Below are 23,099 nucleotides of genomic sequence, written 5' to 3'. Positions count from 1 at the left end.
ACCGACCGCTGCTGCCTTTCAGAAGCCAGGACATAATGATAGTTAAATGAGTGCCAGCATGCCTGGCAAGGACGTGCATCGCGGACACCAGGAGCATAATGTGGACGTGTAAAACCGATTCAATTACTGCGGTGGCTGTACATGGATGCAACCTGGGTGGAATTAATTCTGTAGCACAGACTTGCCCCAAGTTCCTGTGTGAATCTAGCCCAGGGTCTTTCTCCTGCGGCTGATGTAAGCTAGGCTGCAGTAGAAGTGCCCCCTGCCCCTTCTGTCCTGCTCGGGGAGTTTGTATCTCTCCCGTTGCCAGCCCCTGGGCACTCAGCCCCGGCCAGGCTCCCGGGGCGCAGGGCGAGGCTGGCCGAGCACGTGGCGGGAGGCGGAGTCCCTGGCCCTATCAGCGGCCCGGCCCGAGGCTCTCGCAGCTGGGAGTGGACAATCAGCGGCCGGGGGCGGAGCTCTGGGGCCCTCGCTCTTAGGCGGGCGCGCCCGGCCTGGTTTGCTAGGGGGGGCACAGCCCGGTCTCCAGCGCAGCGCCATGGGGAAAGTGCTGGTGCTCGCCCTGGCCGGGCTCCTCGCCGCCCTCTTCGGGGAGAGGCTAATGGAGTTTCGGTAAGTGGCTGCAGCCCCGTCTCAGGGAGCTGGCCCGAGCCGGGGCACGTCGGGAGCTTTGTCCCCTGGAGAGACTGGCGAGCTCTGGGGAGACCCGGGGTCTGTCCGTCTAGCTCGTGCTTTCCTTCCCTCGCGGGGGCGGGGTGTGTCCACAGCCCCGCGTTCGCTGCTTGAAAGGGAACGGCCCCGGGTGGGGAAGCGAATTAGAAGTCACTCCGGTCTAGTGGGAGCTCTTTGGTCCCGCACGTCCTTATCGCCCAGAGTTCTTGTCCTTCTGCATGGGGCATGCAGAGCAGAAGTGCCATGAAGAGAAGGCTCGATTGTGCATTCCTCCCATGCCCTCATCGGCTGGCAAAGCTTGCCCGCGGGCTTCAGGCTGAGTGCAAAGCTGACTGGAGCAAAGCGGTGCAAGACAGAAGAGCCTGGCTTTGTAGAGCCTGGATCGCTGAGCATCTGAGATTATTACATCATAGTTTAAAAAAGTGGTTGTCTGTCTTCCCAGGGGATTGCAGTTCATCTCATTGTCTAGCATGGCATGCAGCCTGCCCATATAGAAATGCCACTGAATATGTCGGAGGAAGGGAGAGTTTAATGTAAACTACCCTGTTATCCTCCAGATGCAGTCGGAGAGCTTGCTTTGTTTGCTTTTGCATTGGTCATTCTAAGCCAGGCTTGAAACTAACTTCAGAAATATTCGCCCCAGTTAAATCAGATTTACAGTAGGTTGATGTCCTAGCTGGGTATGTCAAATCCTTTTCTAACCCGAGCTAATGGGGTCTGTGAAGTATGAACCTTAAGCAGACAGCTTTGTTTACTTGCATGTTCCTCTTCCAACAGAGGTCATAATGACTGAGGGTTTGTTGGCACACCGTCAAGATGGTAAATACAATTTCATCAGGTAGTCATTTAAAAAAAATCTGTGTTGCGAAATAACTTAGATTGCAAAAATAAATAACTTTTTTTTTTAAAGCCAGAACTTGTGAATAAACAGCCACTAGCAAACCAGTTTGTGTACTATCTAGAACTTGAACCAATATACTTCCAGTAAGGAAACACGGCAGTTTCAACTTTCAGAGGAGTTGTTTTGAGTACTGAGATGAATACTAAACGAATCAAAGCTATTAAACCCTAGAAGTAGAGTGTACGTATAGCAAAGGCTAGTAATACAATATTACAGAAATAGCTTATCTGGAAACCTAACCATGTAAGTTTAGTAGCTTTAGGCTAGAAAAGTAAATGTGAAATTAGTTTGGGCTGGTCCACACTACGGGGGGAAATTGATCTTAGATACGCAACTTCAGCTACGTGAATAACGTAGCTGAAGTCGAATATATCGGATTACTCACCCGTCCTCACCGCGTGGGATCGATGTTCGCGGCTCTCCCTGTCGATTCCGCAACTCCGTTGGGGTTGATGGAGTTCCGGAATCGATATAAGCGCCCTCAGGGATCGATATATCGTGTCTAGATGAGACGCGATATATCGATCCCTGAGCAATCGATTTTAACCCGCCGATACGGCGGGTAGTCTGGACGTAGCCCTAGTTAGGTGACAATGGAGTCCTTATCCTGGTAATAATGAGTGATGTAAAAATATTTGCAAGAATTCAAAGGAACAACATTTAAATGATTTAAATTTTAGATCTAATATTGTAGCTAATTACAAAGAAACTTTTTGTTACTTATTTTTGTACAGGGTAGAGTGCAGTACAAGTGTATTAAGAGAAGTATTGTGTTTTGAACTAAATTCATTTCAGTGCTGGTCCTACCACTAGTCTGAGCACTAACTGGGAAATTTATTGACAACAAAAAACTGCTACTGTTATGCCTCACATTGTAGGGATCTTGATAAAGTTCTAGCATTCCCAGTTTATTTTTTGGGTGAGCTGTTTCAGAGCACAGTAAGTAGCAGGTCCCTGTCAAAAGCTGAATAAGCAGGATTGAAGTAATATTGAAAACTGGTGAAATGAAGTTGTATGCTAGAAACAGATCAAACTAAAAGTGCTTTGTGAATATTCTATTTTTATTACTTTTTTTCTGATGTGTGCATGTGCTGCATTATAAGCCTGCTATAGTGCAACCTTGCTAATACAGCAGTACTGCCTGGTGACCGGAAATGTATGTCAGATAAGAGTTGAGACTGCTGTCTAGTTTCCTCTAATACGTACTGGAAGGAGGAGACTGGAAAGTGAGATTTTTTTTCTTAATATCTCCCACTCCAAAAGAAAATGAAAATTAAGAAGTTCTCTATAGCTTTGCTGCTGTTCACATTAATCCCTTGAGTTCTGGCACATCGTGGTCTGGTGATATGATAGTGGAAAGGGTCCTATCAATCTCTGTCTTTTTTCAAACACATTTAACATGATTTCTAATACTCCTGGAGGTGAAAAGTGATTAATTTTGTATTAAATTGGTGTATGCATCATACTGTATTGCTAATATCTACAGCAATGGAGGCAGCTTATTCACATCCTATCTCTGCTGTGGGGTCCGAGCATAGTAAGAATTCACACTATTCATGGACTTTTGCCTCCACTCCTTAAAAGAACAATTCTTGATGTAGCTGAACTGCTGTATTTTCAGATGTGTGATTGTTAAAGGCATTGACACTCTACTTATTTTCCTCTTGTTCTTATTATGCTTTAGTTTTAAAAATTCATAATAATAAATAAGGTCCTGATCCAGTGTCCACGGACATAAATGCTAAAGCTTCCATTGACTTCTGGCAGATGCTAACTTTCTCCTGAACACTTGATGCAGAGAGTGTACTTCAAAAGCTTCTATTGCTTTGAATTTTTGTTGTTGTTTTTAAACCATTTTTGTATTCCTCAGATGTAGAAGAAATAGGTCTCAAGCAAGAAACAGGAGAAACACTGTGATAGTCACATGAGGATGTTCAATGTTGCATTTTTTGTGTTGCAGTGGTGGGATAGGGGTTGGCTGGGAGTGTATACTAAGGTTATTTTTTTGAGACATTTCCAAGTGAATTTCCTAAAGAGATGAGGATCAGTTTCTCAGTTATAAATTTTGAGACATTGTTAGAAATGATAATATCCTTGAAGCCAGGTGGCAAACTTCATGTGCCAGGCCATGTCAACACTAAAGTTTTGCCAGCATTTTTTCTAGTATACAGCTGTTGACATTAGTGTCGCTAGAATACGTGAAAGCTTCGCTGCCTTTGCTGATGCCATGTATCCTCCGTGCGAGAGATTGCATCAGCAAAACCTACAGTGCAGGAAGGATAGGCATCCACCACACCACCGTTTGTCTCATTTTCTTGTGGGGTGTTTTTGCAGTGCGTTGTGGGATACCAGCATTCTCAGGGAATTATGGCAACTTGGGATCAAGTTGCCACAATTCTCTTTGTTCCATCACGTAATCTTTTTTTCACACTGTTATTAAAATACCCTCTGGTCTTCTCTTTGCTTTTCAATTTCTCTGCTATCTCGCTGGGAGAAGCATAGATGCTGAAGAGATCAACAGAATTTTCATTGTTTTGGAGACTGAGTGAGTAATTCTTCTATATTCTGAACTTCAGCTAGCACCACTAGTAGTCCTACAGCAGCAGAAATGAGAATGACAGTCCCAGTTGCTTCAGGCATTCACTGACCAGTTACAAACAGTGGAGAAGTGCATTTGTACCTGTGAAATGAGAACCAAGTGCTGGGATTGGATAATGATGTAAATCTGGATGATTAGCAATGGCCAGAGCACTTTTGGACACAGAAGGCCATGTTCCTGGAGGTGAGTGCCACGCTTCCCCAGTGTTCCAGCTCAGGGATAGTAGAATGGGTGCTGCATTGAGACTGGAGACATGACTAGTGATTGTGCTCTGGAGACTTGCAGTTCTGGGCTGCTATTAGTTAGTAGTCAATCACCTTGGTGTTGGAAAATCTATGGTGTGGGGTGGGGGAAAATCGATTAAGTATATCCTGCTGCACAGGATTGTGACTCTGGGCAATGTGCAGGAAATAACAGAGGAATTTGATGGAATAGGCTTTCCAAACAGGGGAGAGGAGGCAATATATGGGCTACACTTTCTGATTCTGCACCTCCCACTAGCTTTCTTCTGAGTACATAAACAGAAAGGGGTACTTTCCTGTGTTCATGCAAGCATTGGTGGATCACAGGTGGACATTTCACTGACGGATGCCTATCCTTCCTGCACTGTGGGTTTTGCTGATGCAATCTTTCGCACGGAGGATATATGGCATCAGCAAAGGCAGCAAAGCTTTGACATGTTCTAGACACACTAATGTCAACAGCTGTGTACTTGAAAAAATGCTGGCAAAACTTTAGTGTTGACATGGCCTGGCACACGAAATTTGCCACCTGGGCTTCAAGGATATTATCATATCAATTAGCATTAACATTGGCTAATCAGGGAAGGAACTTGACTCTCACATCTTCAAAAATACTGGACTTTTTTTGAAAATCTCAGTCAGGGACACTTTTCTCTGACCGGCACATACTGTTGGCATTTCACCCCCACCAACATGTGACTCTTCGGGACCTCCCCTAGCTTTTATTTCCTTGGCTGATGAAGCCCTGGATGGCAGCAAGGAAACATTTAACTCCCACCTGAGCAGATGCAGGATGACTGTTGAATGTGCATTTGGTAGATTAAAAGGATGCTGGAGATGCCTCATGACTAGGTGTCACCGTTCTGGGCAACTGCACCTGTATTCCCCCTCCATGGTCTATCAAGGGCTACCACTCTAGGCTCCCAACTAATCAGCCATCTCCCCCCTGGGTAGAGACTCGCGTCTCTCACTTTCTTGCCAAGGTTTTTCCAGGCAGTTCTCTGCCTATGCTTTGATATTCCCAGCAAGCCAGGCTGCCTGAAAGGCCTGCTTCTGAGCTTTGCTTTCTCTCCAGAAGTGACAAGCAGTGTAGTTGCCAGCAGTTATAAGTTGCCACACAGCCCTCTCTAACCATGTATGTTTATTCTGTAATGCTTTCACTTTAAGAGAAAACAATAAAAGTTACACACATGCAAATAAGCTTACTAGAGATCACCTCCCAACTCCAAGGAGGGCTCTGGTAAGAATCAATTCTTGAAACCCCATTAAGGAGTTTTTCTGTGGCTACAAGTTCATAACAGCCTCAACTCAGAACTGGCCACCCATGCATGGATTAGTCTTTAGTCTTTCCCTTCTACAGCTTGTGCCTTTGACCTTAGACTCTGAGAACAGATTATCAGCAGACAATGGTCCTTTCCTCAGGGCATAGCTTCAAAAGATTGAGTTTTTGCATAACTGGAAGTAGGGAATTTGTATTCACCTCCCTCTAGAGATTTGCCAGACAAACACTTGACACTGTTTGTCCCCAAAATTCATTCTTATCTGGCCCATTGTTCAGTACAGTTGATAACATTTACTAGAGTTCACCTCCCATTTATCTCCAGAGAGATGGCATGCAATCCCAGCCCACAGTAATACATAATCTTTGCATTTAATACAACAGATTCCAAAGACACTTAAACTTAATAAGGTTTTTCAAGGATATTACAGGAAATTGCCACATCTATCACTTTGTGTTTGTGTATGAATGTTAAATGATATGTAAACACTTGCTATGAGTCTGGAAATAGTGGTGCTGACTTGGGCAGTCACATGTTTTGCTTTGTAAGAAACAGTAAATAAAGCATGACTTTCACAAAACTCAGTTTTACTGTGCAGTTCTCAGTTATCATTGGCATTGAGCCATATGGACAGGTATTGCTGCAGGCGATGCCGGTACCTTGAGAGTGTAGGGGATGGATAGTCCCTGGAACATAGAATTGTCCATGCAGTGCAATGGCTGCTGGGTGGAAGTCTTTGGGTATTTTGCTCCATTATGTTTTGTAACAGCTGCGTCTGCATGTAGAGCTGCATGATGTCTTTGTGCACATTTTGATGCATCTCTTGGTCCTTCTCAATGCATCTCTAGGTCCTTCCTCCAGCATAAAGGGAATCCAGGGATTTACTTGAATCTCTATTCTCTCATGCATGGGGCTCTGAGCAATGGAGGAGCTCAGAGAACATGTCCTTCTTGGTCATTTTTTCTTTCCTTCCTGGTCAAAGTCAGTCTTTCAGCAGGAGTGGAGGCTGCGCCTCTCAAGGATGCCCAAGCCAAGGCTGCTGATAAATCTAACAACATCTGTCTTATTTAAAGACAGTACAGAAAGGAAAAGCAATGTGAAAAAGCGTAGGGAGTTTTGAGACAAAGATTTACACAGAAATATGCAGAGGGTCGGGTTTGGTTCAGGACTGCTCAGCAACTCCCAGCATAGTGAGTGCATAAGAGTGCTGTTCAAAGCCTGCCGTTGGAGGTGTAAGGACTGTGGGGTGTCCTGGGCAATAAGTGTAGGGATAGTGCAGTACATATTGCTAACTTTATTACAGACAGTGGTGTTCATGGGTGATATCACTCCTAAGGCTGGCAGGGGCCCCCAGGGTAGACAGCTGCTCAAGGAGGCTTAAAGTGGCCCTAGCCCATATGCTGCCAGTTGGTGATGGTCCACAGAAGATGTCCTTGTGTGACAGAAAGAACAAGACCACGCTTCCTAGAAATGGCCAGGAAACCCCCCCATGAGAGGAGAAGGTTCTTGCCATTGCCTTCCTCTGCAAGCCAAAGCAAAGTCACCCTCCTTGAGCTACCAGCACCATCTCTACCACTTCCTACCCCTGAATCAAAGTACAGCATACACCTTTTAAACAAAGACTCTAGGACTGGAAAACCAAAGCACTGCCATTTGCAATGTTTACATAAAAATCATGTACAGTAGAATCTGAGTTACAAACACCAGAGTTATGAACTGACCAGTGAACCACACACCTCTTTGGAACCAGAAGTACGCAATCAGGCAGCAGAAGACATATACACATGCGTGCGCGAATACAGTACTGTGTTAAATGCAAAGTACTGGGGGAAAAAATGGGAAAAGTTTTTTTAAAAAAAGATTTGATAAGGTAAGGAAACCGTTTCTGTGCTCATTTCATGTAAATTAAGATGGTTAAAAGCAGCATTTTTCTTCTGCATAGTAAAGTTTCGAAGCTGTATTAAGTCAATGTTCAGTTATAAACTTTTGAAAGAACAACCAAAATGTTTTGTTGAGCGTTACAAACATTTCAGTGTTACGAACAACCTCCATTCCCAAAGTTTGTACTCTGAGGTTCTACCATAGTCTGCCTGACTAATAATAAACTGGAGTGCTTGCAAGGTTTTTGACATTTTCTAATGCTCTGGTATCGCTTCAGAATGTATCTGTTTAGGTTTGCATTTAATGGATTTATGGTGATGGATATTTTATCTTGCTCCCAAAAGCTGCTGGCTACTAACTGGCTGTGATAGTTTCTTCTTTTGCTGCTGGCACATTTTTAAAATAAACTGGCTCTGGCTACTTCAAAAGGGAATTCTTTTATTCTCTGACTGTGCTCATTCGACTGCCATTTTGAAAGGGAGTGGAGGTGATTTGGGGCCCACGAAGAAAGTAAAAAGAAAATTATGCTTTAATATAGCTCCCTGAGCTCCCTTACCCGTCCTCAATGGATTCTGTGTCTGGGCGGGGTCCATTAGTCTCCTGAAGAGCTGGCTCTCTGGGGGGTCTGTATCCTCCTCATCTCCCTTCCCAGTCATTGCTGCACTACTGGGGCTCCTTCCTCTGGGTCTCATGAGGTGTCCACTCTTACTTACAGATTGCTGATGGAGTCCCTGCCAGAATTGCACAGAAGCAGCAAGTATTAGGGGGTAGCCCCAGCTCTTCTGTTGGACTCCCTTCCCCATGACCCGGCATTTCTGCTCATCACCTTTTTCTACCCCAGCTTCAGCATTTCTCTGTGATGACGGAATAGACTTCTATATTCCTGCGGTTATTCCGCAGCTGGGCTTGAACCACACCTCCCCACAGGGCAAGGAAATCTAGGCCTTCTTTTCTAGACAAGACAGCAGTGCAGAGCTTACCTGTAGCTTTACATGGAGCCAGACCCCTATGCTTATAGAGGTAAGCTAGTAGGAAGAACACAGCGGGTATTTTAGAGGAGGTCAGGCTTCTGGTCACTGATTTTAGAATTGTGACCAGAGCAGTCATTCTCGGCGGGTCATTGTAGGACTATGGCTGAAGGAAAAGGTAATGCAGCAAAGAAATGTCTCAGATTCACTAGCCATTTGCAACAGTTTTCTTGAGCAGAAGGACAATACGAAAATAGATTGTGGGGTATTATTGTACTGTATACAGATCCCAGTAACTAGCTATATACCAAAGCCAGGCCTACGCTACACAGTTATGCTGGTAACACTTGCCTTATTTTATCACATCTGTTTGTGCACCCACGGGCAATTTTGAGTCTTGCTGCTAACACCCTGATTCTCTGTCAGCCAAGTTAAACCACATCCCCAAATAGCATAAGGCCTCAATTGGCACGGTACCAGTGTCTTCATGGATGGGAAAACAAGCCTACATATCAATTTCTTTTTTAAATTGACAAACTCATATAAGCTTGCAGCATCCGGCGGGCATAACTGGACACTGCAAGATGGAGGTTCCTAGGGTTGGGTCTGGGACCGGAGATATTGGCTAGTGTCATTCAATTGCACAGTCCAAGGAGCAGGTTACATGCCAGAGGCTGTGCGTAAACAGCCCAGGAGTGGGGGTTCTCACAGCAGAGCAGGGTAAGGCTGGCTCCCAGAGTCAAGGACTAGAGTGACCTAGCAGATCACTGGTCTGGATAACACCAGGGAATGTCACACCCGCCCACACCCTAGAGCCTGCACCCCCAGCTGGAGCCGTCACCCCCTGTCCCAGCACAGTGAAAATGAGTGAAGGTGGGGGAGAGCGAGCGAGGGAGCATGGTGTGAGTGGTGGGCGGGGCCTTGTGGCAGGGAATGGGGCAAGAGGGTTCAGTGTTTGGCACAGGAGGAAACGAAACAGTCGTAGACCAAACATGCTGTACCAAGAATAGTACCACCTGTCATTCACCAACAGGGAGTGCTGCCCCTAAAGATACTTTGGCATTGGAAAGCAATAAGAGTGATAGGATGGAATTAACGGACCCCCAAAATAATAATTGGATTGCAGGGAAAGAAGGTGACTCTTCTTTCTGAAATAGTGCCTTAGTGCGTTAGGCCCTATATGGGAGCCTGGTATCTAGAGTATTTTAATTTAGGCATAAAGCGTAACTTTACAAAACCCATCTAGCTAGAGTTGCTTAACTTCTGGACATCAAAGTTTACAACAATTATTTTTAGAGTTATATCTGCTCAGTCTATACAGTATTCCCAATGCTTTCCGTTTTATGCCACAATAATGGATGACTTTCTAAAGTCCCAGCTCCTTGAGTCATTGAGTTATGTGAGAATCTCGGCTTCCGGTACTTTTTAATGAAAGTGTCCAGCCATCATAATTTCAGAGAGAAGCTTGAAAACATGATGTGGGGGAACTCTAAAAGCTCACAAATAGGAGATTAACAAAAGCTCCAGAATTATTATTTATAAATATCCCATGTTTGTGGGTGATTTTTTTTTTTTTAAGTCTTACTCATGATTTTTTAATGTTTGGATCTGGCACTATGGCAGTTATACAGATTAATATATGAAGACCACTCTGATGCTTATTTTATATTTTAACATTAGCATTTTGCTGAGAAATGGTTGGTTCTATAGCTAAAGTAAAGGTAAGTGGGGACCTTTTGAGCATTAGCCTGTTGATAAATTGTATAGTCAATTGCTTGACCACGCTTTGGTACATTATGAAATATATTTAAGAGACCATGTAACCAATGTCAGTCAGGTTTATTAATATGGTACAGGAAAAAAGTTCTGTACGATACCAATCTCCAAAGAGTGGTGTCCTGCAGCAGTGTTATATTCACCTTACGCAGAAAGTGTGCTCCCCAAGGTATACATTTCAGCTGGGATTATTTGTATGATTTTACAAGTTGCACATCCCTTTATACGTCACTAAAACCCAAACCATCAGTTTGTCCCAGTTCCCATGTTCCTTCCTTATCTTTGTTTTAGATACTCATATTCCAGGTGCTGGTCCGTGAAGTTACCTCCTACCTTATACTAAGACTTAGGAAACTTGTCAAAATCAAGATATATTCATTCTATCTCCTTGTGCCAAATGCCTGCTTCAGTAAGTGCAAGGTGTTATGGGTGACTTAGCATAAGTGAAAAGGATTATGGTATAGATCAGTTTAAACCGTATCACTGTTACAATATTTGTACTTAATGCACACTTGTGTGTATATGGTGCAGATAATACATAGTATTATGAAATCTGTTTATATGCTAGCCGGCATATATCAGTCAACACCATTTCAGTTTGATCTGTTCCACTAACCTGTATTATTTCCTCTTGCAGACGTAAAATGAATGCCTCCAGAGAGCTGGAACCAGTGGAACTTCCCAACTGCCAGCTTATTAAAGGAATTGGTACGTATGTGATAGGACTAAGTACTTTGTATTGGGAGCTTTGCTTTGAAGTCAGCCACCAAAGCCAGGTTTTAAAAAGCTGACTCTGGAAACAAAAATAACGGTGGCCTATAAATACTCTTTTTGCTATTGTGAATCCCCTGAACTCCAGTGGGGAAGAAAAGAGTCAGCAGACAGAAAATTCTGTTGTGAACAGCTGGATGTTTAGAATCGAAGGGAAGTTTCGGTTAGTACTGGGATGGGAAGCTGTATACGTACATTGCCATTGTTGTTTGTCTTTTCACAACCTTTGTCACAATACCATGAAGATAGAGAGACCAACTAAAGATCTGTTGCATATTTGAAATGCACACGGTGAGGTGTGGCCATGCTAGTGGGACACACCTTCAGATGCTTATCTGCTGGTAATACATTTCCTACAGGAGCTTCTGCAAGTGTGAAGATTTTCAGAGACAGCAACAGGCACAGAGTTAACTGGCGTGCTGATAAAAGCAAGCTGGCAAAATGCTGGGCGGAGTTGGTGGTTTTAAGATCAGAGTCCAGTCAAAGTGGATGTGGAGAAATAGAAAAGGTATTTCGTATATGAGATACATATAGCAGCACACTCCCCTTTCTCACGTTATGGTATCCCAAAGTTCAATGTATTGCATAATTTAACCTGAATATGCAAGTGAGCTATAACACTTGAAAGACAGAATGTCCATGCTTATGACTAGCCAAGGTAGGAAAAGGGGATTGCCATTACTTTCTATATAGGTCATGCCTGAAAATACTAAGCACTGAAGCTAATTTTGTGCGTGTTTATTTGTGCAGACCTTAGCACTGTCCCATACAAATAAATTTTAATATGTGACCTGTTTATGAAGAAAATGAAAATGTAAATTTCTTCATCTCCTTTTCTTTATAGAAACAAATACAATATTTATGTGTAACTTAGCATGTCTGTATATCTTGGTATACATTAAGTGGTCATTTTGTCTTCTTAATTTAATATTTCTGTTGTGCACAAGGAAAACTGGGATTTTTTTTTTAGCTAAATGAGCAATTGTAAATTCTCATGGCTTTTAGCCACTTAGCTACATGTTCTTTGGTTAAAATATCTGCTTCATATTTGAGGTAGTGAGCTCAGCATCATAAGGATGGCTTTTTTATTTGTACAAACATTTCACATGTTGAAATCAGCCAGGTCAAAATAGGTGTAGCTGTTTTAAATATTGAAGTTGCCATTAACTTGTTCTCTTCCTGTTTCAGAGCACTTATGAGTGGATTTGCTGATTGAAGAATACTAGGTTATTGTGTGTGTGGGGGAAAATTAGGCCTATGCCTTGTTTAACAGGATCTTTCTAATGGCTGCTAAAACAAAATCCTAACAGGGTTGTACTTATTAATATCTGTATATGGTGAACTCCCTTGTCTATTTTTTGTGGAATGCTTTGGCTCAGTTGGACTTTACAGCTTTTCCTCTGACCTAGCTGAGTCACACTGTTGATTTCACAAATCTCACTTACTGACTGTTGCAGGGATTAAATGTCTTTCTGAACTCAAAATTATGTAGTTGAACAAACACAAGTAGAATTTTTTGTATGTGATAGTGAGGAGGGGAGGTCAGCAGAACTTACGTTTGAAAGCATTTCATTCTTCTGAGTTGAGCCCATATTTGTTAGAGGAAGAGGCAGAATATTCATTTCCCTTGATAATGTTTCATGTAAAAGGTATTTTTGAGTGTAACCTGGTGTGTTCGCTCCCATTTGGGAAAAGCAAATGAGTCTTTACCAAACCGTTTGCAAAATGTCAGGTATCAGAGGGAGCTGTGTTAGTCTGTATCCACAAAAACAACAAGGAGTCCGATGGCACTGGACTCCTTGTTGCGTTTGCAAAATGCTCATTTTGTTCAGGAAAATAGAACTCTAAATGGCAAAAACAATTTGATTAACTTATGAGCAAGATAATTAACTGTCCCTCACACACATCTTGGAGCCTGATATTTATATGAAGATTAACTGAATGCTGATGCCCCTCTTTTGCCCAAAGACTGTGGTTGAGAAATACACAATGTTACAGCTATCTGCCTTACTCCTCTGTCATAACATTCCCAACCCTAGCTGAGCATTTTGCTCAGGTGCATTCCTGTCATCTGCTGGCCCTCAGAGCAAAGTCAAAGCAAGGAAACAGACTCAGTGGCTCCAACATATCAGTGGGTGACTGTTAATAGTAGCAGTATTCTTATAGCACCTACGAGCCAGAGTCATGGACCAGGACCCTGTTGTGGCAGACGTTGTATAAACAGAGAACAAACTAATAATGTCAAGAAGTTGCTGCAAGTTAAAAAATCAGCATGATGATATGAAATTGAAAACGTCACTCCAAAATTCACTTCACTGGATTGGGGTCCCAAATAATAGTCGAATGGCAGCACCAAGATAGTAGAGGTTGCATCACAACTTATGTTTAAAGACTGACCTTTCTAAGTCCTCTAAAATCACATGCTTAGTTGGATTCCTTTGAAATGTGGTTTGCCTCAGGAGTGGGCGGCGCAGGGTTAGTGACCCAAAATTGGGCTCATTTGAGCTAGGAGTTGTGGAGATATAAGTCCCCCAAAATATCCATTTTTAAAATAGTTTCTAGGTGGGTTCTTCTTGCACAGAGCCGGAGGTCAAACTATTGTTGTTACATGAATCAAAAAGGTCTCAATTTTTCAAGTGTTACTCAAGGTAGTGCACAGTGCCCACTGAATCTTTGGGGGACTGAAATTGGGGACGGTGTGTAAGAACATGTTCACTTCTTTACTTGCGTAGACAGCAGTCTGGAAGTATTACTAATTCCTACCAACAACATATTTCTCCTATTTAAAAATAACTCTGGGAAATTCAATGGCAAAAAATTACATTACCGCAGAGTTGAGGTTGGTTGGTGTGTGTGTGTCATCCCGTTGCTGAATGTTGAGTTGAGCAAAATTCACACTTCTGAAAAGCAGGAAATGAGCAGTTAAGGTTGCCTATGCAGTTTTAACTTTTCCCCTTTCAGCAGTGCCCCAACACACCCTGTTAACATACATACCTTTTACTCTGCCAACCATTTTCTTTTCCTTTTGTCCTTTAATAGTGTTAGATGGCATTTCTGTGGGTGAGCATGAATGGGCTGTAAAAAGAGGTGAAGAGCTTGTACATTTCAGCAATAGTGAGGCTGGCAGAGTAAAGGTTTTGTATTAATGGGGCATATTGGGGCATTGCTGAAAGAGGGCAGAGTTAAGGTTGCATGGACATGGGCAACCTTAACTCCAAGTTTCCTAGTTTTCAGAAGTTTGAGTTTAGTTCAGCTCAGCTTTCTGCAAGGAAATGACATACCACCAACCTCCTCAACTCTACTTTAACATAGTTTTGCCACGGAATTCATAAAGGAAGCCAGGAAATTGAAACACTTCTCCCTATCTGAATAAGATTACTCACTCAGGTTTTGGTTGAACTCAGCCATGTAATGTTGCTCATGTGTTTTTAGGATCTGTCCCACTGTAATTACATAAGAATATTTGCAGGTGTATGTCAATCTTTTTTCTTAAAATTCCCCAATAAAATGTTGTAATATCTGTATTAATCTGCAAAACTGGACTAGTCAGTCTGGCCTCTTTAGTGGGCATGTGATTGATTGACTATCTTGGCGCTGAATGAAGTAATCTTAAACTACTCATTTTGTACATGGGAGAATGGAGCAGCTCTTCCAGTCTGTTGTCATTATGTTAAAAATCATTCACCAGTGGTAGTTTTCAAGTTACTGCAGGCTTGGTTTTGCTATCTAGTTCACTTTTGTTTGTTTTTCCACATAGAATTTCCCACTTCATGTTTTTAGACTCTTGTTCACTTTGCTTTCGAAGGCCAACTTAAAAAAAAAAAAAGGTCAGAAACTAATCTTGGTGAGAGGATGAGGGGGAGAAGGTTATTCTCTTAAAAAAAGCAAATGTCTTTCAAGTTGGCATAACTGCACACCTGAATTGCAAACTTCAGTCCATGGTGATCTTTTTAATTGTTAGAAATCTACATCCTGGGTGGGAAAAGTGTAAATTCCACTTGTGTTTACAGTTGGGCAAAATCAGGAATTGTTATATAACTGAACCCTGCAATTTGTTTTGCTTTTACTTGACCCCTTCTTGGTGGATCCTTTTTAATTATTCACGAGAATGTTTGTTTGCAGAAAGAAGTTTCATGAAACTTTGGAAGTCTCATGACCACCCCATATTCTCTTCTAGATTTTCCTCCTTCTGTTCAAGAAAGTGCGTCAGTCAATTAGTGAGCTGAAACTATGTTATAAGTGGGCCTATTGTGCAGTATGAATATCAGGTACTTGTAACTGACAGTTTGTGAATAACTCATAGGCAAACAATGCTTAGTTTAAGCAATTCATTGAACAACTGCAAATAGTGAACACATTGGTAAAAAATCATGAGTTGTTTGTGTGTATCATAAAGAGAAGAGTACATTTGAATAAGTGATCATTTGTGAATTGTTTACCTAGCTCTATTCATATTTCTGTCTCTTAATTAAGAATTCATGGAAATAATTATCTTAGGAGTTTCTCCTCATGAACAACCTATTGCTTTGTCTAACTTGTGTACATTATTCTCAGAAACATGATGGAATTGCATTTCATATCCTCAGGCAGGTGAATCTGAAGTATCATTTAACATAGGGGGAGGGATAGCTCAATGGTTTGAGCATTGGCCTGTTAAACCCAGGCTTGTGAGTTCAATCCTTGAGGGGGCCATTTGGGGATTGGTCCTGCATTGAGCAGGGTGTTGGACTAGATGATCTCCTGAGGTCCCTTCCAACCCTAATAATCTATGCTGTAGTATGGTGCAAGTACAAAATAATTCCATATCCTGACGGAAGAAGGAAGAAAGGACCTTTGTAGTAGATATTTCTAGGGTACTCATCACTGCAGAAAGTGATTGTGACAGTCTGGTCAGGATACAGGGGTGCAATCCAGGACCAGTGGGGGGTTGTCACCACTTACCCATAACTCTGGGAGCCTCACAATGCTCTGTTGCTGTAGCTCCCACCCTGGGCCACAAGCATGTAGGTCACACCCGGAGCATCTGTGTGCTTACATAGGCCTGGCTCAGCAGCTTTGATCCCAACAGCCTGTCTACATCCTCACTTTGGCTTCCACCAGCCTGGATTACAACCAACTAGATAACTCCAACACATTCCTAGTCCTGAATTTCCCCAAAATTGTGTGCCCTAAACCAGTATTTTTCAAAGTTTGTGTCGCCACCCAGTATTGCATTGCAGCGTGTAAGTCACTGGGTCACCTTGTTCAGCACCCAGGGACCCTAGCGGCTCTGATCAACACTGCCGACTGGGACTTTAAAAGTCCTGTCCGTGGTGCTGCCTAGCTAAGAGAGGCTAGTGCCTACCAGTTCTGACACCACACTGCATCCTGGAAGCGGCCAGCAGCGGGTCCCGCTTCTAAGTGGGGGGGCCATGGGACTCCACGTTCTGCCCCCACCACAAGCACCAGCTCTGCACTCCCATTGGCTGCTTCCTGGCCAATGGGAACCGGGAGTGGTGGTGCCTGTTGGCAAGAGCTGTGCGGACCTGCTTGTTGAGGAGCCCGCCTAGGAGCTGGACTTGCTGCTGACTGCTTCTGGGATGCAGTATGGTCTGCAGTGCCAGGACAGGCAGGAAGCCCGTCTCTGCACCCCAGCTGCGCCGCTGATTGGGAGCCACTGGAGGTAAGTTTGCGCCTGAGGCCCCCCCTCAAACCTGGAACCCCTTCCTCCACCCCAATTCCCTCATCCCCGGCCCCATCTGAGAGCCTGCATCCCCAGCCCAGAGCCCTGACCCCCTCCCGTACCTCTGCCCCAGCCCTGAGCCCCCCCAAACCTGGAGCCTCTCCTTCACCCCAAACCTGTTATCCCAGAGCCTGCACCCCAAGTCCTGACCTCCTTCCAAACCTCAACCCCCTGCCCCAGTCCTGAGCCCCCCCCCAAAGCCGGAGCCCTTCATGCACCCCAAACCTCTCATCCACGACCCCAGCCATGAGGCCCCCTCCAAACCTGGAGCCCCTCATCCCCAGCTCCATTGGGTTGCAGGCATCAACAATTTTCTTCAACTGGGTCCCCAGAAAAAAAGTTTGAAAACCACTGCCCTAAAATGTCCAGCCTTCTCCTGGACAGTTCTGAGAAATGATGTTTGTTGCACCTGTAAAGAGACAAACTGCATCACAGATTATTATCTAAACAACGCACAGAGTTAGTTCATCATGAAAATAAATAAGTGTATTAACAATAGGACTTAAGTGGTGCTAAGCAAAAGGAACAAAGTTAGAAAGGGTTACAAGCAAATAAAAGTGAAAACCCTCTAAAAGCACATGTCAAATGTAACAAGATGCAGGCTTTGTTCAAAATGGTTTCTCTCACCAATCAATCATCTCCCAACTTGCCTCTTCTTCCATCAGTACACTAAGAATGGCCATACTGGATCAGGCAAATGGTCCATCTTGCCCAGTATCCTGTCTTCTAACAGTGGCCAGTGTCAGATACTTCAGAGGGAATGAACAGAACAGGTAATCATCAAGTGATCCATCCCCTGTTGCCCATTCCCAGCTTCGGGCAAAGAGAGGCTAGGGGTACTTCAGAGCATGGTTTTACATCCCTGCCCATCCTGGCTAATAGCCATTGATTGACCAATCCTTCATAAACTTACCTAGTTCTTTTTTGAACCATGTTATCGTCTTGGCCTTCACAGCATCCTCTGGCAAAGAGTTCCACAGGTTGATTGAGCATTGTGTGAAGAAATACTTACTTCCTTTTGTTAATTTTAAATCTGCTGCCTATTCATTTCATTTGGGGCCCCTAGTTCTTGTGTCATGAGAAGGAGTAATTAACATTTCCTAAGAACATAAGAATGGCCATACTGGGTCAGACCAAAGGTCCATCCAGCCCAGTATCGTGTCTATCAACAGTGGCCAATGGCAGGTGCCCCAGAGGGAGTGAACCTCACAGGTAATGATCAAGTGATCTCTCTTCTGCAGTCCATCACCACCTTCTGACAAACAGAGGCTAGGGACACCATTCCTTACCCATTCTGGCTAGTAACCATTAATGGACTTAACCTTCATGAATTTATCCAGTTCTCTTTTAAACTCTGTTATAGTCGTAGCCTTCACAACCTCCTCAGGCAAGGAGTTCCACAAGTTAGTCTCTTACTTTCTGTATACCAGTCATGATTTTGTAGACCTCTATCATATTCCTCCTTAGTCATCTCTTTTCCAAGCTGAAAAGTCCCAGTCTTTTCAATCTCTCCTCATATGGAAGCTGTTCCATACCCCTAATAATTTTTGTTTCCCTTTTCTGTACCTTTTCTAATTCCATTGTATCTTTTTTGAGATGGGGCAACCACATCTACATGCAGTATTCGACATATGGGCATACCACGGATTTATCTAGAGGCAATATGATATTTTCTGTCTTATTATCTAACCCTTTCCTCATGATTCCCAACATTGTTAGCTTTTTTGACTGCTGCTGCACATTGAGTGGATGTTTTCATAGAACTATTCACAGTGACTCCAATATCTCTTTCTTGAGTGGTAACAGCTAATTTAGACTCCATCATTTTATATGTACAGTTGGGATTATGTTTTCCATTGTGCATTACTTTGCATTTATGAACATTCAATTTCATCTGCCATTTTGTTGCCCAATCACCCAGTTTTGTGAGATTCCTTTGTGACCCTTCACAGTCTGCTCTGGACTTAACTATCTTGAGTATCTGCAAATCTGGCCACCTCACTGTTTACTCCTTTTTCTAGATCATTTATGAATATGTTGAACAGTACTGGTCCCAGTACAGATCCCTGGCGGATATCACTATTTACCTTTCTCCATTCTGAAAACTGATCATTTATTCCTACCGTTTGTTTACTATCTTTTAACCAGTTACTGATCCATGAGAGGGCCTTCCCTCTTTTCCCATGATAGTTTACTTTGCTTAAAGAACCTTGTCAAAGGCTTTCTGAAAATCTAAGTACACTATATCCACTCGATCACCCTTGTCCACATGCTTGTTGACCCCCTCCAAGAATTCTAGTAGATTGATGAGGCATGATTTCCCCTTACAAAAACCATGTAGACTCATCCCCAGCAATAGTTAGTGGATTATCATGTGTCTGATAATTCTGTTCTTTACTATATTTCAATCAATTTGCCTGGTACTGAAGTTAGATTTACCAGCTTTTAATTGCCAGGATCGCCTCTGGAGTCTTCTCGTGGTGTTTTTTTTTTATTGTGTTACATTAGCTGTCCTCCAGTCACCTGGTACAGAAGTTGATTTGAATGATAGGTTACATGCCACAGTTAGTTGTTCTGCAGTTTCACATTGGAGTTCCTTCAGAACTCTTGGGTGATACCATCTGGTCCTGGTGACTTATTGTTGTTTAATTTATCAGTTTGTTCCAAAACCTCCTCTAATGACACTTCAATCTAGGGCAGCTCCTCAGATTTGTCACCTAAAAAGAATGGCGCAGGTTTGGGAATCTCCCTCACATTCTCAGCTGTGAACACCGATGCAAAAAATTCATTTAGTTTCTCTGCAATGGCCTTATCTTCCCTGAGTTCTTCTTTAGGATCTCAGTTGTCCAGCGGCCGCACTGGTTGTTCAGCAGGCTTTCTGCTACTGATGTACTTACAGATTTTTTAGCTCTTACTTTTTGAGTCTTGGGCTAGCTGTTCAAATTCTTTTTTGGCCTTCCTAATTATATTTCTACATTTTTTTTTTTTTGCAATTTTTCCACAAAAGCACAATGTTCTGGCTTCCTTTGTTCTCCCAGGTGGAAGACCTTTTCCTAGACAGATTGCTTACCTATATTCGGTTCCACAGACTTCAGACCCCATCCTTTTGGGTTGAAGGGCCCATTTTTCTCAGCTTGCAAGAGCTCTGTTCCTTTGTCGGTCTAGTGATGGTTGCCTGAAATGGCTTTCTGTCCTTGCTTCTGTCTCTCAAAGTTCAGTGCCCTTGTTTCAGGAGGCAGGAAGCCCTCCTGTGTGCTCAGCTTGCTGTGCCCACTCGGACACTGACCTCACACTGTTCTTCCCTTCCTGTGGGCTTCCCATCCTCCGGTATGTTAAATGGGGCTTCTATTGTTTTGATTTTACTATGTTTTAATTTACGTAGGAGGTTGGATGGGAACACTTCTTTCCTTTGTTCAGCCACACACATTCAAACATAATATCAGTGAGTATTCATAATTCCTCTTATAGTGTTAATACATGCCATTTACAAGTATATTAATCACCAGTGTGTTACAGGCATTCATAAAATCTTACATGATACACTAACATTGTATTCAGTCAGTTGATTAATTTGCTTAAGTGTCTCTCTAGTTCAGAAAAGTTTATTTTCCTTGCTGGGGTGTGGCTACACTGTCTCTTTTCCCAACTTGTTAGCTTGATAGCTTTGTTTATCTGACTTATATAAATACGTTCTCATTGTCCATGAGGCCAGATCTACACTACAGACCTATATCATATAACTAGGTCACTCAGGGGTGTGAAAAATCCATATCCGTGAGCGACATAGTTATACTGATCTAACATCCCGTATAAGCCATGATTAAAACATACATAGAAGCTTTAGTCTAGTGCTAAGTCTACAGGAGAGCTTCTCCCGTCAACATAGCTACTCTCAGGGAGGTGGATTAACTATGCCGATGGGAACAGCTCTCCCATTGGCATAGTAGCATCTTCACTAAAGCGCTACAGCAGCACCTGTGTAACACTGTATATGAAGATAGACCCTCAAAGTACTTCGGAAGTACTGCCTGATGAAGAAACCACATTCCTTTGTTTAGAGTGGGATAACTCCTGTTTGACTGGCAAACACATTTTAAGAATTATGACTTCAGTTGTCCATAACTTGCATCAGTTGCTTGCACCTACATTACACAATGGTATGAATAACCAGTGAGTTCTTCAAAGCAGGGCCGGCTTTAGGAAGTGCAGGGACCAATTCGAACATTTTCGGCGGGGCCCTGGCAGGGATGACGTAAAAAAAAAAAAAAAAAGTGGAAAAAAAAGCCTTTCATTTTTCATGTATTATTTACTTTCCATAACTATATAAATTAATAAAATTATAAATTATGTACATTGCATCATATATGCTATTGATTGGTTATTAATGACTGCTGTTTCACATGTGTGGGTCCCAGCTGCTCCCTGCCCACCTCATTGAAGCAGGTGTGCAGGGTTACTGTCCTGGAACTGCAGGGCAGCAGTGGACATGGGGCTGGCTGGAGGCAGGGCAAGGGGTGCGGGGTTGGTTGGAGATGGGGGGTGTGTGGGGCGGGCTGGCTTCAGGCAGGGCCGCAGGGGGATGCAGCAGGGGTTGGCAGGGCTGGAGACAGAGGCAGAGACTGGCTGGCTTCAGGCAGGGGGGTGCAGCAGGGGTTGGCTGGAGACAGGGCAGGGTGTGCAGGGCTGGTACGGGCAGAAGTGTGTGGGGGGCTGGCTGGCTTTGGACAGAGCCACGGGTGTGTGGCAGGGGTTGACTGGAGACATGGCCGGGGGTTTGACAGGGACTGGCTATGGGCACGGGGTGCAGAGCTGGCTGCAGGCAGGGGTAGTGGGGCTGGTGTGGGCAAGGCAGAGGGTGCAGCAGAGGCAGCTGGAGCCCCAGCCCTTTAAATAGCCCCCAAGCTCCCTGCTATCCCAGGGCTTTGGGGGCTATTTAAAGGGCCCGGGGCTCCCCAGCTTCTACCCTGCCCTGGACTTTTTAAATAGCCGTGGGAGCCCTGAGGAATGCATGGGGGTGGCAGGGCTCTGGCAGCTATTTAAAGGACTGGGGTGGCAGAGGCAGGCAGCCGGAGCCCAGACCCTTTAAATAGCCCGCAGAGCCCCTCACTACCCCAGGGCTCTGGAGGCTATTTAAAGGCCCGGAGCTCCAGCCGGGAGACCAGGGCGCGGGGCTTGCCGCGCTCTGGCCGGGGCTCCGGCCGGGGCCACGGGGCTTGCCGCGCTCTGGACAGGGCTCCAGCCGGGGCCGCGGGGCTTGCCACACTCCCGCCTGTGCTTCGCTCAAGGGAGTGGGACCACGGAAGACCCCTGTGCAGATCGCAGCCAGGGACCCAGGGTAAGTTTAAAAAAAAAAATGTCTAAGGCACGGGGCCCTCTTAGGCGTGGGGCCCGATTCCTGGGAATCGGGCGAATCGGCCTAAAGCCGGCCCTGCTTCAGAGTTCCTGCCTCCTGAAACAAGGGCACTGAACTTTGAGAGATAGAAGCAAGGACAGAAAGCAGTCATTCAGTACGTCCAGTGACGTATTGAATGACCACTCTTAGATCCAGACTATAACAATAGTGAGTTGGGTTACACTGGGCTGGTCAGGGCAGCTCAAACTCACTGCTAGGTATCTGGGTTTCCCTTACCCTCTGCCCTTGGACTGTTCTTAATGTGACAGTGACAAATACAGTAATTAAGTTTATTTTATCAATTTATTTAGATTTAACAATGTAAATGATGCACCAGCATACAAGCTCTGGCAAACTTCCAATGGCCTAAAACAGCGTTAAAAACAAATATATAAATTTAACTCCGGACAGCCCCTTGCTCTCCCATCCAGGATTGCACCCTCCAACATCACCCCAGTGCCTATCAAATCTCATGTTGAGATTATAGTTCATGCTGGGCAGCAAATGATTTTCCTATCCCACAAAAATGTTTGAGATTTCAAAATTTTCCCCCAACCCTGAAATATTGGGATGGATTGTCAAAATCTCAACAAAATTTCGCAAGCTGGTAGAGAAAAAAAGTTAGTTCTGGTCAACTGTAATGTTTTGTTCTGATTCTGACCATTTTAATTTTTTTTCTTACTATAATTAGCTAAAATTTTGAAACTGAAAGTAATCTCAGACTGGGAAAATTGAACTGTTCATTTTGAAATGAAACTGGCAACTTTAAAATTTTTTTTTTCAAGTAAAAGAAATTGCTGAAATAGGCTGTTTCCTCTGAGAGACAAGACGGGTGAAGTAATAGCTTTTATTTCTATTGATGAGAGAGACAAGCTTTCGAACTTATGCAGAGTTC

At 43.8% G+C, this 23,099-nt stretch overlaps 1 protein-coding gene across 1 annotated transcript in view; it reads left to right on the top strand.

Annotated features, from left to right (window-relative positions):
* The first annotated feature begins 460 nt into the window (after nucleotides 1–460).
* LOC115645652 (serum paraoxonase/arylesterase 2-like) overlaps nucleotides 461–23,099 on the top strand; it is a 62,502-nt gene continuing 39,863 nt past the window's right edge. The window contains exons 1-2 of the mRNA XM_030550606.1: nucleotides 461–612; nucleotides 10,957–11,027. Coding sequence (XP_030406466.1) covers nucleotides 539–612; nucleotides 10,957–11,027 — 145 coding nt within the window. The 5' untranslated portion in view covers nucleotides 461–538. The remainder of the gene's footprint in view (nucleotides 613–10,956; nucleotides 11,028–23,099) is intronic.

Source organism: Gopherus evgoodei, chromosome 2 (assembly GCF_007399415.2).
Source record: "Gopherus evgoodei ecotype Sinaloan lineage chromosome 2, rGopEvg1_v1.p, whole genome shotgun sequence".
Classification (NCBI taxonomy): domain Eukaryota; kingdom Metazoa; phylum Chordata; order Testudines; family Testudinidae; genus Gopherus; species Gopherus evgoodei.
Note: the sequence above shows the minus strand (reverse complement) of the source record. Positions and strands in the feature narration are given on the sequence as shown.